Source organism: Cyberlindnera jadinii, assembly GCF_001661405.1.
Source record: "Cyberlindnera jadinii NRRL Y-1542 unplaced genomic scaffold CYBJAscaffold_1, whole genome shotgun sequence".
Lineage (NCBI taxonomy): Eukaryota > Fungi > Ascomycota > Saccharomycetes > Phaffomycetales > Wickerhamomycetaceae > Williopsis > Williopsis jadinii.
This window is the reverse complement of record NW_017963652.1, coordinates 1,512,015-1,525,097: the sequence shown is the minus strand read 5'-3', so window position 1 is coordinate 1,525,097 and position 13,083 is coordinate 1,512,015. Positions and strand designations below refer to the sequence as shown.

General features: G+C 42.2%; 7 protein-coding genes across 7 annotated transcripts; 3 read left to right on the top strand and 4 right to left on the bottom strand.

Annotated features, from left to right (window-relative positions):
* Window positions 1-38: 38 nt before the first annotated feature.
* SNX4 (Snx4p) lies at window positions 39-1,479 on the bottom strand (the record flags this gene model as incomplete). Its single annotated transcript, XM_020216161.1, has 2 exons — window positions 39-1,121; window positions 1,171-1,479. The coding sequence occupies 2 exons, from the start codon at window positions 1,477-1,479 to the stop codon at window positions 39-41; spliced, it is 1,392 nt and encodes a 463-aa protein (XP_020073455.1).
* An 89-nt stretch (window positions 1,480-1,568) lies between these two features.
* On the bottom strand, window positions 1,569-4,338 carry RTT107 (Rtt107p). Its single transcript, XM_020214158.1, has one exon. It carries the CDS (start codon window positions 4,291-4,293, stop codon window positions 1,738-1,740), a length of 2,556 nt encoding a protein of 851 aa, XP_020073454.1. The 5' UTR covers window positions 4,294-4,338; the 3' UTR covers window positions 1,569-1,737.
* Window positions 4,339-4,979: 641 nt separating this feature from the next.
* PML1 (Pml1p) lies at window positions 4,980-5,589 on the top strand. Its single transcript, XM_020214157.1, has one exon. It carries the CDS (start codon window positions 4,995-4,997, stop codon window positions 5,562-5,564), a length of 570 nt encoding a protein of 189 aa, XP_020073453.1. The 5' UTR covers window positions 4,980-4,994; the 3' UTR covers window positions 5,565-5,589.
* Window positions 5,590-5,608: 19 nt separating this feature from the next.
* On the bottom strand, window positions 5,609-7,943 carry HCA4 (RNA-dependent ATPase HCA4; the record flags this gene model as incomplete). The annotated part of the gene is made up of 2 exons (XM_020217465.1): window positions 5,842-7,943; window positions 5,609-5,787 (listed from the first exon to the last, which is right to left on the bottom strand). Exons 1-2 carry the CDS (start codon window positions 7,916-7,918, stop codon window positions 5,609-5,611), a joined length of 2,256 nt encoding a protein of 751 aa, XP_020073452.1. The 5' UTR covers window positions 7,919-7,943.
* Window positions 7,944-8,216: 273 nt separating this feature from the next.
* Window positions 8,217-9,374, top strand: CTK2 (Ctk2p). Its single transcript, XM_020214156.1, has one exon. The coding sequence runs from the start codon at window positions 8,242-8,244 to the stop codon at window positions 9,202-9,204; it is 963 nt and encodes a 320-aa protein (XP_020073451.1). The 5' UTR covers window positions 8,217-8,241; the 3' UTR covers window positions 9,205-9,374.
* AVT3 (Avt3p) lies at window positions 9,165-11,544 on the bottom strand. The gene has a single exon (XM_020214155.1). It carries the CDS (start codon window positions 11,322-11,324, stop codon window positions 9,216-9,218), a length of 2,109 nt encoding a protein of 702 aa, XP_020073450.1. The 5' UTR covers window positions 11,325-11,544; the 3' UTR covers window positions 9,165-9,215.
* A 190-nt stretch (window positions 11,545-11,734) lies between these two features.
* On the top strand, window positions 11,735-13,064 carry LTV1 (ribosome biogenesis protein LTV1). The gene has a single exon (XM_020214154.1). The coding sequence runs from the start codon at window positions 11,763-11,765 to the stop codon at window positions 12,990-12,992; it is 1,230 nt and encodes a 409-aa protein (XP_020073449.1). The 5' UTR covers window positions 11,735-11,762; the 3' UTR covers window positions 12,993-13,064.
* Window positions 13,065-13,083: the final 19 nt, after the last annotated feature.

Genomic DNA, 13,083 nt, shown 5'->3' with positions numbered 1-13,083 from the left:
TAATACTAAATACTAAAATCAGAAACTGAATGTGCCAATCACTTCTTAAGTTCTTCTTCGATCTTGGTCCATTTGTCGATTAAATCTTGGTAAAACTTGATGTTATTGTCTGCTAGGTCTCCCAAGGTACTCTTCAATTCCACAGATTTGATACTTTCAAAGTACTGAATATCATGAAGAGTCTGTTTCTCAAACTGTTCACAAACATCCTTCGCATTAGCCACTTCTTTGGTTAGATTCTCAATCTTGTTCTCCAGTTTGTTCAGCCTGTCGCGTCTTGCAAGGTCATGATTAACACCTCGTAACTCTTCAAACTTATTGGTGAAGAAGTTGGAGCCGCCACCCGACAAGATGAGGTTCTTTTCTGCAACGCTCTTGTCCAAATAGTCAGTCAGCGCTTCATAATCAATCTGTTTTTGATCCTTTAATCTGAGCAAATTTTTAATTGCTGTGATGTAATGCTCCAAATCTTTTAAGGAAATGATGTACTCATTGTCCAAAAAGGTCTTCAAGTTCTGGAATCCAAGACTCAAATCGTTTAACCCATCGCTGAATTTGATGAATGGGACTTCAAGATCCGGTTCCAACTCTGCCAGTTTTCTAATCTGTATGCTGAAATCAAAGTAGTCTTGTTCCAAATCGGTGTACCTCTTCAAGATCTTATTGAAGATTCTATCAATCCTGCTAATGTTCTCGTCAAGTTTATCGGATCTCTCCTTAATCTCAACAAACTCTGGGTTTTGAACACTTGCAGTCTTGAACGCATTGATAAGCGCATCTGCAACGCCATCGGAGCTTGACTCGGCTGTGCCTTTCAACTTCAAATGTTGTTTGTAAGAGTTCCAATCATGGGTCTCCAAAAAGATGTGATAAATCTTAGCCTTCTTTAGAACTGGATGCAATGAGAGTCTCTTCAGAAATCTTGAGAGAGAGGATGCACGCTTCATCGTGAAGTCTAACCCAAAACGATCACCTTTCAGGTATTCCAACCTTTGTTTGTCTGGGAGTGGTGGGATAGCACATGCTGGAAAATCGTTGAGTAGGACCTGATATAGGAAGTAGAAATCGGAGAAACGACGTCTAACGACAAACTTGGTACTCTGAAACACAGGGTTATTGGACTATATATAGTTAGTAAGCGCTCTTTGCAGTTGATTCCAAAGTAATCACAAGATGGGTGCTATCGGTGATTAGCAAAATAGCAATACTAACCTCAGTCTCAACGAGATAGGATATGTATGCGTTTTGACCATCATTATCCTTCTGCGGTTGTGTCACGCTCGAGTTTATGAAGTACATATCGTTATCCTGTACTTCGCCCTGCTCTGAATGTGACTGTTGTTCTGTTATGGCCTGCTGGCCGCCAAAGGCATCCCCCTCAGTCTCAGCGTCCGGTAGAACAGCGCCATTGTTCGCTTCAATGGCTGATGGTGTGACATCATCAATTGGCTCATCGGTCAGCCCGTCCTCGTCTAACATTGCGTTCCTGGTAGCTTGTATACTCCTACAGTTGCCTTTGCGGTTATGTGTTGGGTGTCCAAGTCAAGTTGTGATATAAAAGCGGCTTCTGTCTCTCTCTCTCTGCCTTTATAGACTGCCACCCTTCAAAAGGTATGGGGGCTACTTCAGAAATTGCGGCGCAAACCAAATTTGCTTAGGCTAGCAATTTCGCTCTACGCTGTGCATCGATGTCTCTCATCTCAAATAGAAAACAATTGTCTTATTGCAGTATAAATTCTAGGCTCCATTGTTGTAGGTGAGGTGATCACAACTGTCAACGCTCATGCTGAATATACTTTGTATCACCCAGTCCCACTCTGCGATTTTACCCTTTAGTCCATTTTCCTGGCATAAATCTTTAAATCTCTTGTTCATACTTTCTTCGTTTGAGATGAACATGGTTATGCCATTGGCCGAGGTTTTTAGAACTTTAGCTGTCTTCATCTCTTTCACCGTCTTGATTGCTTTAACCTCTTTACAGCCATGTGCCTTCAATATCTTTTGGACTGTAGAAACACCACCTGGAAGCTTTGAGGACAAGTTAAAAGAGATGTCATGGAAAAGACCGCCAGCTTTGGATATCTCTCGACAACGACTTGTTAGAGCATTTAGGGTCAGCCCTGTAAGGTCAGAAACAGACTCTTTGTTCATTAGATCAATAGAGAATTCCAATGGGTCAGGAAGCTTGGAATCTTCTACCCCGGCCTGATGTTGTTTTAACACTTCCTTTAAAAAGTCCGGTGAAATGATCATCTGCAGTGGATAACTCAGTCCGATGAGGAACTTCTCTGTTCTCATGAGCTTAGGCGCAATAATAGCATTGATGTCATTCTTGAAGTCCTTGTGGATAGAGATTCCAAGGGAGTGGAGTGCTTGCATTTCAACTCTGTTGAATGAAACCTCCCAACCAGTAGCAATTGCAACGATATCGTAATGAGGTTTCTGTTCAATAGACTCTCCTTTCCTGGACTTTTTAACAGGAGTTTCCACCTCTACGGACCTCTCTTTTTTTGCGCTCACAGCTTCATCCCTTTTTCTCTTACGTTCCTCAATTTCTTCAGGCAAGAGGATTGTTGTGTTATGCAACTGCTTTTGGAAAAGATTCATGTCCTCAATATCAGCATGCAGCTTTGCAGCAGCTTTGTCTTTTGCCTTACGTGTTGACGAGCGAATCACTGGTGATAAGGCATCAACAAGTCCCCTCAATCCAATTGGGTCCTTCACTCTCCTTGGTGTTCCAGATTTTGATGTCAGGATAGCGTTTTCCACATTGGCAGATATAGGTTTCAAAGTAGAATCAGCAGAGTCTTCGCGTATTGGGGTCTGGGGTTCATGTAAATTAGTATGGGTTTCTTTTTTATCAGGCACGCTCATAGTTTCTTGAACTTGAAGGACAGGTTTCGGTAGTTTTTTATCCATTGAAAGCAAAATTTCATCTTCTGAATCTTCGACAATATTTGTGGTATTTGGTGTGTAACCGTCTTCGTAGAAATGTTTCAACACTTCAACATCAAGCGGTGTTTCCCCAACAAGATCCTCTAACTTAACCTTCCCTCCAATATTGACCGAATACCTTGGGTGGGTGGCAGGTTCCAATCTCCAGTTTGCATACGACTCTTCCAACCAAAGGTGGTTCACTATAGTCATGTTCCAATTATGTGCAGCTTGAAACTTTTTACCAATGCCTTTCGAAGTGATCAAGTGTGTGTTTTTCGAAGTCATATTTGACGTAAATTTTGCACCTAGAGCCTCTATTAACTTCTTGATATAGTAACGACTGTCACCTGAATAGTTTGATGCAGCGATGGTGAAGTCCTGCATGGCTGGCAGCCCACCACGAACATACGGATAGTGTAGAAGCTTGAGGTAGGGAGAGATCCATTTCTGATGTTCAACCATCCAATATATCCAATTAAGATTTCCAACATACAACTTCTCTCTGCTAGCAGTGAGATACTCCTCTCCTTCTCTATACTGGCCCAGATAGTATTGAGCTTCGCCCAAAGAATGTACAACAAATCCTCCCGAATTAGTGATCATGGAGGACACTAATGCACGAGATCTGTTGGTGAGCTCTAAGTCATCACCAAAGTAAAACTTCATGCCATCTAGGAATGTAGCCTTTGGTGTATCCTTCGAAAGGATGACTTCTCTCACAGCATCCGATTCCATGATCATATCAGTCGGGTCACCAGCCTGATCGGGGTGTAACAAATAGGGCGTCTCGTCCAGTTTTTTTCTTAATTTCAAGCAATGATCTATCCACAACGGCACTACAGCTTTGATCTTGAACTGCTTCAGAGATTCCACGGCGATTACAATATCCTCATCTGGGTTGACGGAAATCACATGAGTGGCATACTTGTTTAATAACTCTGAAAACGTTCCACCGAGTGCTCTAACAGCGCCAAAGATTGCCTCTTTATCAGAAACTGGAAGATTGCCACAGCATATGTGAACATCTTTCAAAACATGTTTTGGATCAGGAGAATAGGGTCTAATAGGTTGTTGCTTGCCCTTCTCCAAAGTGACATGGATCAATTCAGAGGTAGCCACTGGAATCAGTTTCTCCTGTGTGAATGGGTAAAGGTCAAACTTGACACTATTAGAAATGATATGGGAATATCCAAGTTCAATGAATTCTTCCTTGTCTATCGGATCACTAATCTTCTGAACCTTGTAAGGAACTGAATATCTACCAAACACGGCTTCGAGTTTGGATACCTCCGGCGATGGCAGATCAGCAGACTCTAGCACAAGTGGATGGAAGTTCTCAAACAGAGATCTTGACATCTTCGTATACCCTGGTACTGTTATCGGTTTCCTCCCTGATCACAGGTATATTTCGACGATATTGGTATGCCACTTTCTGCTTTGTTTATGTTTACATCTTCGCGTATTTGTTTTCGTGACGCGGATCGCGGTGTCCCTAACAGAAAAAAGCGCCGACGCGAAAATGGCTTGGTGTCCAGGTGTATATTGCACTCAGCCAATGGTGTACAGGAATTGTAGTACAAGTAAACTCCACTGTAATTGGATATTCAGTATGTCTAGGAGCGTGTATAGTTTATGATTGTAACACTGGGTAATTTTTGTATGAAACATTACTGATTACCATCCTGAATTTGGGGTTTGTATTCATTCACAGTTTATTTTACTGGCTCGCTAAATATTTCTAAAGAGAAGTAGATACAGTTGGATTTTTTGATAATGAACACCATATGAAAGACAATTACCAGTAGAAAGCACCTTTGGCATACCGTTTTACTAAAAAAGTGTTATATCTAACATTATATATCAGTTCCCCATTTGTATCAACAGTATCCTATGTTTAATTATAACTTGCAATGTTGGCCATGAGTTCGTAATACTGCACATTTGGCTTGGTGTGTAATTTGATGTCCGGGTGTTATATAGACTTTTAGATTGCACAATTAGCCAGCACGTAGCAGACCATCAACTACTCCATGGTTCGCTGTACAGATATAACTTCAATGAACTACAGTGGACAACAAACGAAGCTCAGGTATGGCCGAGAGCACTATGAGCTGCGTAACCAACAGCTCGATAAATCTACTAATCAGGTGGTTGTCAAAGAGAAGCCAAATTTCAAACCTACCGGTCTATTGGCAAAAGAATCAAACAATATTGGCGGAATACAGCTGAAGTATACAGAACCTCAGGATGGATGTGGACCTCCAAAGAACCAGGAATACATACTATACATCTTCCACCCCAACACAGACACAACCAACCGTTACAATCTTAACACAAAACATTTTCACCTTATTGGAAGAGATGAGAAGGTTGTAGACTTGAAGACTGATGATGATACCTGTTCTAAGCAACATGCTGTGATTCAATTTAGAGAGCGACCAGAGAAAGATCCGAATACTCTTAAAACAATCAAAGTTGTAAAACCTTACATTATTGATCTCGAGTCTAGCAACGGTACTTTTCTCAATGGCGAAGAGATACCAACATCACGTTTTATTGAGCTTAGACCAGAAGATGTTGTAAAATTTGGCGATTCGGAAACCGATTACGTTCTAATGACTTTATAATGATAGTTACATATATTAACAATGGATTCCAACCTGTAGAGTTTTCAATCTTGGATCAATCTGGCCGTCAAAGCCTCAAGATCCTCAAGAGTTTCTGGTTCTTCTATCTCCAACACGCCATCGTCCTTAGAAGTCTTACCACCAACTTTATCATTCTGGAACCATTTAGGCTTCTTTGTGGGTCTTTCATCTTCACTGTTATCATCACTTTTAGCGTCAAGGTCTTCCAGAAGCTTAGCAGCAAGGTTATGGTCTACTGCATAGTCATCATCTTCACCTCTTTCAGAAGGATCGTCATTGTAACCTTCCTTGGCAAGTCTTTCAGCCTCTTTACGCTTTCTCTTCTTCTCAAGCTTCTTCTCCTTCGCAAGCTTCTTATCACTCTCATCATCTACTTGCATAACCTCACTCTCCTTTCCGATAAAGTCATCCTTCTGGAGCTTGGCATCACCGGCAGCTTTGAAGTCATCCTCATCTTGGAATTCGTAGATTTGGTGAGCATTACCTTCATCATCAAACACCAACTTCTTTGCATTTCCCTTATCGTTGAGTGAAGCCTTTTTGGAAAGAGCCCTCTTAGCTGCACGCTTGGAAGTTGGGGCAGTTAAATCTGGAAGGTCTTCATTTACGAGATCATGATCCGTACGTTTGACTGACATAAATTCACCGTCAGAATCCGACTCATCATCATTCTCATCCTTCAATGCATCATTCTGAATCTTAAGATAGTGACTAGAAAGAACGTTTTGATTTTGACGTTCAAACATTCTATCATATTTGGTGCGGACCTTTTTATCCTCTTCCTTAAATTCACCATCATCATTTGCCTTAGACAATGCAAGTAACTGACGAGACACATTCTTCAATTCTCGAGCCTTTGATTCACCTTTAATCTTCACTTGTGGTGCACTAGGAAGACCAAGAGCCTTGGCAAATGCTTCTTTATCAACATCTTCAATCTTGAAGACGTCCTTGTCCTTGTTGATAATTATGGATCTCAAGTACGAAATGAAAGCCTTCTGACCCAAGTATTTCAATTCTGCATCCTTGAAACAAAGTGCTTGCAGTTGCTGCTTGATTGATTTCTTCTTATTCTGCTTGATGTTTAGCTTTTTTGGTTCAATCTTCTTAGATTGCAGTCTTTTGAGAAATCCTTCTTCCTCACTAGGAGTCAACATCAACAATGCTTTACCTGACTTACCAGCTCTTGCCGATCTCCCAACTCTGTGAACGTAAGTATCGGCATCCTCTGGTGCATCGACTTGAACAACCCAGTCAACTGTTGGGAAATCCAAACCACGGGCAACAACGTCAGTTGCAAATAAACAAACGTGTTGTGCTTTTGTAAATTTATACACGGTTTCTGTTCTTGCAGTTTGTTTTTGACGACCATGCAATTTCATCAATGACATACCAGGTTGAAGCTTTCTAAAAGTTTCATAGACGAAGTGCACCTGTTTCGAGGTGGACAAGAAAACGATGATCTTTGTCTTGAGATGTGTCTTGATGAATGAATAAAGTGTATCGAGCTTGTCCTCTAGCTTGACTGTAATGTATGACTGGGAAAGAGAATCAGGCGTTGCAGTTTCATCTTCGGCTTGTTTCACTCCAATGTACTGCGGATTGGTTAGCGATAATCTCGCAAGATCAGACACTGATTTGGATTGTGTTGCAGAGAAGAGTAAAGTTTGTCTCTCCGGAGGGAGGTTTGCAACTATATTGTCGAGGGTTTTCTTGAAACCAAGGTCCAGGATTCTGTCAGCCTCATCCAACACAAGCATCTGTAGATTGGAAACATCAAATCCCAAACTTTGGTCCATATGTTGCAAGATTCTACCCGGCGTTCCAATAAGAATGTTAATCTTTTGGATTCTCTCCATCTCGAATTTGACATCTTTACCACCGATGACAAGACCTACCGACAATTGGAAATGCTTACCAATCTTTAACAACACTTCATAGATCTGCATCGCCAATTCTCTGGTTGGGGATATGATCAATGCACCAAGACCATCAAAGTCTGTCCATTTAGCCCTGTTCAACTTCTCAATGACTGGGATCAGAAATGCCAACGTCTTACCAGAACCTGTCTTCGCTGCACCAAGAATATCATTTCCCTTAAGAGCATAAGGTATAGCCTCTCTCTGGATGTCAGTCAGCAGTGAATAACTGGCCTCCTTAAGCCCCTGGATTAAATTCTGCGATATTGGTAGCTCTTGGAATTGAGATGGCTTTTGCGTCTTCGGATCGTACTCCTCTATAAGTTGCTCCAGCTTTTGCAACGCAGCTTCCTCCTTAGCACGGTTCTCCTTACGCTTAGCCTGCTTGTTGTTCTTCACACCTTTCTTAGCCATCTTGCAAAACACTTAGACAGAGAGAGATACTCAACTCATCTCTCGAAGCAGAGCAGTTCACTGGTGTGCCATAAATTTTTTTCGAGGCCTCTTCGCATGTGCTGGCCATAACCAATATCTGTCCGAAAAGGGAAACATGCGATGAGCACTCGTAACCTTACCGGAATAGGAAATGATCGCGAGAATAGAATTGTATTTGTGTGGGTGTTTGGATGTTTGTCTGTGTGTGCTTTTTTCTTGTTTGGACTCTCGGGAACACTTCTCTCAGTCCATTGTGGAAGTTATACAAAGCAGAAGAGGAGACTTCTTTGGAGAGCTATATCATGTCCAGATCACAAGACACTGCATCACCAATCACACCTTGTTCTCCGAAGAAGGGTGAAATGATATCATCGATACAGCTCTCGAGGCCCTTCCTGACGAGGCTACAGATTGAGTATGCACAAAGCAAAACCATCGACAACATTGTTGTTTACAAGCAGAGACGAAACCAAGTCTTTTCCTTTCTCATGAAGGTGTGTAATACGTTGAAGTTTCCCATGCGCACTCTTGAAACCGCGATGATCTACTACCAACGGTTTTATCTTCATAACAGCTTCAACACGTCGACGTACCACGATGTTGCAACTGTATGTCTGTTTGTAGCAACGAAGAACGAGGAAACGATCAAGAAACTAAGGGACATCATAGCGGTTGTGTCACAAGTAAGGAACATGCAGCTGAACTCGGAGCAGGCTGAGAACTACAGGAGAAGAATCATAGGATTGGAAATCAAACTCATGGAGACCATTGCATTTGACTTTAGAATTGGACATGTTGAGGAATACCTGGTGAAGTTCTCAAAGACTTTAAGCATTCCAAAGGAAATCACGTACACAGCATGGCTCTTTAGCTACGATACGTATCAACTGGATATCGCATTAAAGGCACCAGCATCAAGTATCGCTGTTGCTCTGTTGGAGCTTGCATGCAAATTGGAAAAATTCCATGTGAACATCAACTACAGAGAGCTGTTTGTCAACATGGAGGCCGTGAATGAGACAAAAGTGGACCTTTTGGACTTTTACATTAGCAATTATAACTACAGCTTTTTTGCTAGCATTAGGCCAGAACTTCATGATACTTTCATGGATTTGAAGATAGCACTTGGGAACGTTAAACAACTTGTGGAACGTGAAAAGAGATACATTGAAGAAGATGCATACTTTGATGAAAGGTCGTACACTACTGGGGAACGGAGATTTATGCTTGGTAACCAAAGGAAAAGACTCTATAATGAGATGTAATAATAAACTAACTAGTCGTTCCAAGAGACCACTGTTTGGAAAGAAGTGTAGACTAGCATAATAACACCAAAGATTACAATGGTTAGGTCTAACCTCTTTCCCATAGGAGTTGTGGTCTTTAACTTGAGATGAATCATGGGTGGGTATATGTAAATCAACGGAATACATGCCACACTTCCAATAACTGAAACGAACTTGTCCAGGTTTGATGCTCCAAGCCATCCAGAAAGTGCGGTAAATAGAACTAAGAAAGTTCTAAAGTAATTCTTTCTCCACTTCACCTTCGTATTATGCTTTCCAGATCTTTTAAATATACCATTCTCCAAAATTCTGATAGCCGGAAAGAGTTGTAATGGCGTCGAGAGGAGTATAGCCATGGCGTACAAGAACTGAACAACAGAGACGTATACACTATCCGAAGGGAAATTCAACAGTATCACTGTGTCAGTTTCCTCACCAAAGGCCAAATATCCCACAAGACCGGCAGAGATGAAAACAACCGTGACACTGGCCAGAACCCACCCAAGGATCATTGGGAACTGTGAAGGTTTCTTCATAGATTCTTCAATTGGAATCAAAAGACCAATACCTTCATATGTGAAGATTGCAGTTCCAATAAACACAGTCCAGTCATTGTTAAAGCTCTTTACGGCAGCAATTCCTTTGGTTATTGAAACGAAAGAACAGTAGTAGTAGACGTAGATCAATCCTAGCAGGATGAATAAATCGGCAACCAGCGCAGTTCCTGATAATTTTGCAATTTTTCTTGTCAATGATAATGGAATGAAGACAATCAATTGAACAAAGATGTATGTTTCAATAGAGTATTCTCTATCAAACATAGAAGCAACAAATGCCTGCAGATTTGTAGCAGTGAATACGATATACGCTGCTGCAAATCCTATTTGTGAAAGCACAATTGATGTGAGGATGGATATTCTCATCTTTTCACCAAATACTGCACCTCCAATATCACCATAACTATTTAAACCCAGATTCGTTTTCGTATTGATAAGTAGCATAAAACACCAATATGATAATATCGAGAAGAATAAAAGTGCTATAGAAGAGAACAACCATCCTGCATTCTTGAAACCTCTTGGTAAGAAGAGCACACCTGTTCCAATGAACGCTTTCAATAGCAGCATCACAGCCTTCGTGGTTGTAGCCTTGTGTGTTTCTTCATGTTTTCTACGTGGGACACTTGCCAACAGTAGACTCTCCTCATCAACCGATTCCTCCTCCTCTTCTTCATCTTCATTTTCATCTTCTTCATCGCTCAACTCTTCACCTGCAAAATGCCCATAAAGAGTTAGAAACTCGATGAAGTTTCTGGTAAAGAAAGTTGGCTGTTTGATATCTGGCCCATCGCCAACGAGATTGTGTCTGGAAGCCTTTTGAAGGAGGAAACTTCTTCTGAACCCACCAGGGACTCTGATATCATGCACGTTGAAGTCCGGATCCAGGTTATTACTGTTGATCGATGCACTGAACGAGTGAGATCTTCTTCTCTGCGATACTGTTGGTGAGTGGGACCGACGCCAGTTGTAGAGATCCCTGCTGATATCACCACCTTGGAGCTGCAAAGAATCAAACTCGTCAGATGGAGCAACCGAGCCAGTATCTGTAACCAGATGACGACCAATGACATCTACCGTGGCCTTATCTGGATTCTTGATATCGACCTGAGGATTACCATGTGTGTTTGAAGTAGCTGAAACCTTAGGGGAAATCTCATCTGTGTGTAGCGACATCCTAGAATCTGGCCGAGAGGGCACTTTAGCCTGATTCATTAGCGGTGAATCCTCTCTGACACTTGCCAACACGTGGGATAGCGCACTTGTAGACGCTCCTCTTTCTCTGTGCTCGGGTATGGAGCTCGACGACAGCTTCCCCTCGAACCCACCTTCTATCCTCTCAACCTCGCCAGAATCAGCGTTGAAGTTGCCTGCCTCGGCGCCGTCCTGCGTTGCCGCTGTGGCAACAGAGGCCTTCCTAGTGAAGTGCTTCGAGGAGAAATCCCCAATACGGAAGCTCTCATCCATGTCTTCCTTCATGGAGTGCGATAGTGAGTGGAACCTGTTGTGTCTTGATCCATACGAATTTTCTGAAGACGGCATAACTGTGGCTTATTTGTGCAGTGTAGCAGGAGTATTCTCAGCACCAAACTATGTGAACACGCTCAAGGAGAACAGGCCGGCGAGTAAAGCAAGGATTCAAAGCTCAGCCAACGTTTTAACTGAGAAACAACTAAGTAAACCAGCTCTAGCCAGAGGTAAAAGGATAAAAGGAGCCCCAGCCTAGAAAATCTTACACAGGAGAAATTGTCTCGAGGCCTGGACGTTGCGCCCTGTCAAGCGGGAGAATTCCGGTGCTCATCGCATCGCATCGCTTTGTTCTGGTTTTTTCTCTGGAGGAAATCCGGTGTTTGGGGGAGGGGAGGGGGAGCTAAATCCGAGGGGGAGATGAGGTGCTGAAATTTTTTTTTTCTTTTCACATAGAACAAGACATATCTCTTTCTCTCTTTGGTCATCTACACGGTAGTAGAACCAGTAATCATGTCGAAGAGGTGGGATAAGAATGCGACTACTTTCAGGGTGGTCTATAGAGGCCACGATGATCCACGGTATCACGACTCGGAGGCATCTGAACATGTGCTTGTGCCCGTTGAGAACCCGAATAACAGGAAGGTGAAGAACAAGAGCACACTGGAGAAGGAGCTAGGGGAGCAGATGCATGAGATCAGAAACAACGAAGGTGAGGCTGCGCTGTATGGTATCACCTTTGATGATTCCAAGTATGATTACATGCAGCATTTGAAGCCCATGGGTCAAGGTGACGGTGTGTTCATCCCGAGTAAAACTGTGAAGGAGAAGAGCAAGAAGAAAGATATCCTGTTCAAAGAAGACTTGAAAGATGTTTTACCGCCTGAAAAGACTGTGCAATTGACATACCAAGATCAACAAGCCATCCCGGACGATATTGCTGGATTTCAGCCAGATATGAATCCAGCTTTGAGAGAAGTGCTGGAGGCACTGGAGGACGAGGCATATGTCGATGACGATGATAACATCTTTGACAATTTATTGAAGGATGGTGAGTTAGTGGATGAGGATGAATTCGAGGACCAAATCGATGAATGGGATCTCGATAACTATGAAGATGAATTTGCTCAATACGACGATAGCCATTACCAGAGAGAAGGAGATGAAGGCTGGGAGGCAGATTTTAGAAAATTCAAAGCTACAAACAAGAAGAAGGCCAATGACTGGGACTCTGATGATGAGTTTGAAGAAGAGGAGGAAGATAATGACGTGGTTCCTGAACTTCCGTCATTGGAAGGCAGTAAAGCAGCATCGTCTACGCAAAAGTCCAAAAAGGGGGCCAAACAGAAAGCTCGTAGAAAAATGGGTGCTATGACGGATCTTTCAAGTTTCTCTCTCTCAAGCTCCTCCGTCTATAGAACTGAAGGCTTGAGACTTCTCGATGATAAGTTTGAAGTAATGAGGGAGAAATACGAAAACAATAGAAAGGAACAAGAAGAGGAAGACGATAACAAGAAACCTTTCGATATGAGTACCGAAAGAGCAGATTTGGAGGATCTTTTGGATGACTTCCTTGATAACTATGAAATTGAAGGTGGTAGAAGATTGGTTAAGAAGAACCCAGAACTCGATAAATTGAAGAAGGCAGCTGATAGTGTTTCAAGGGGTAAGCTTGCCCAAAAGAGAAAGAAACAGTCTGGATTGAAAGGCCTGGAGAGCAGCCTAAGCAATATGAAGATCTAGGAATTGCAGCACCGGTGTTATGAGGTTAATGATACACAGTTTGTCTATACATGCATGTACGGATATTGAATTGTTTCATTTAATCAAGTAG

What these genes read in the sequence shown, in the direction of transcription:
- RTT107 (XM_020214158.1), bottom strand. Translation starts at nt 4,293, where the DNA reads ATGTCAAGATCTCTGTTTGAGAACTTCCATCCACTTGTGCTAGAGTCT.
- PML1 (XM_020214157.1), top strand. Translation starts at nt 4,995, where the DNA reads ATGAACTACAGTGGACAACAAACGAAGCTCAGGTATGGCCGAGAGCAC.
- CTK2 (XM_020214156.1), top strand. Translation starts at nt 8,242, where the DNA reads ATGTCCAGATCACAAGACACTGCATCACCAATCACACCTTGTTCTCCG.
- AVT3 (XM_020214155.1), bottom strand. Translation starts at nt 11,324, where the DNA reads ATGCCGTCTTCAGAAAATTCGTATGGATCAAGACACAACAGGTTCCAC.
- LTV1 (XM_020214154.1), top strand. Translation starts at nt 11,763, where the DNA reads ATGTCGAAGAGGTGGGATAAGAATGCGACTACTTTCAGGGTGGTCTAT.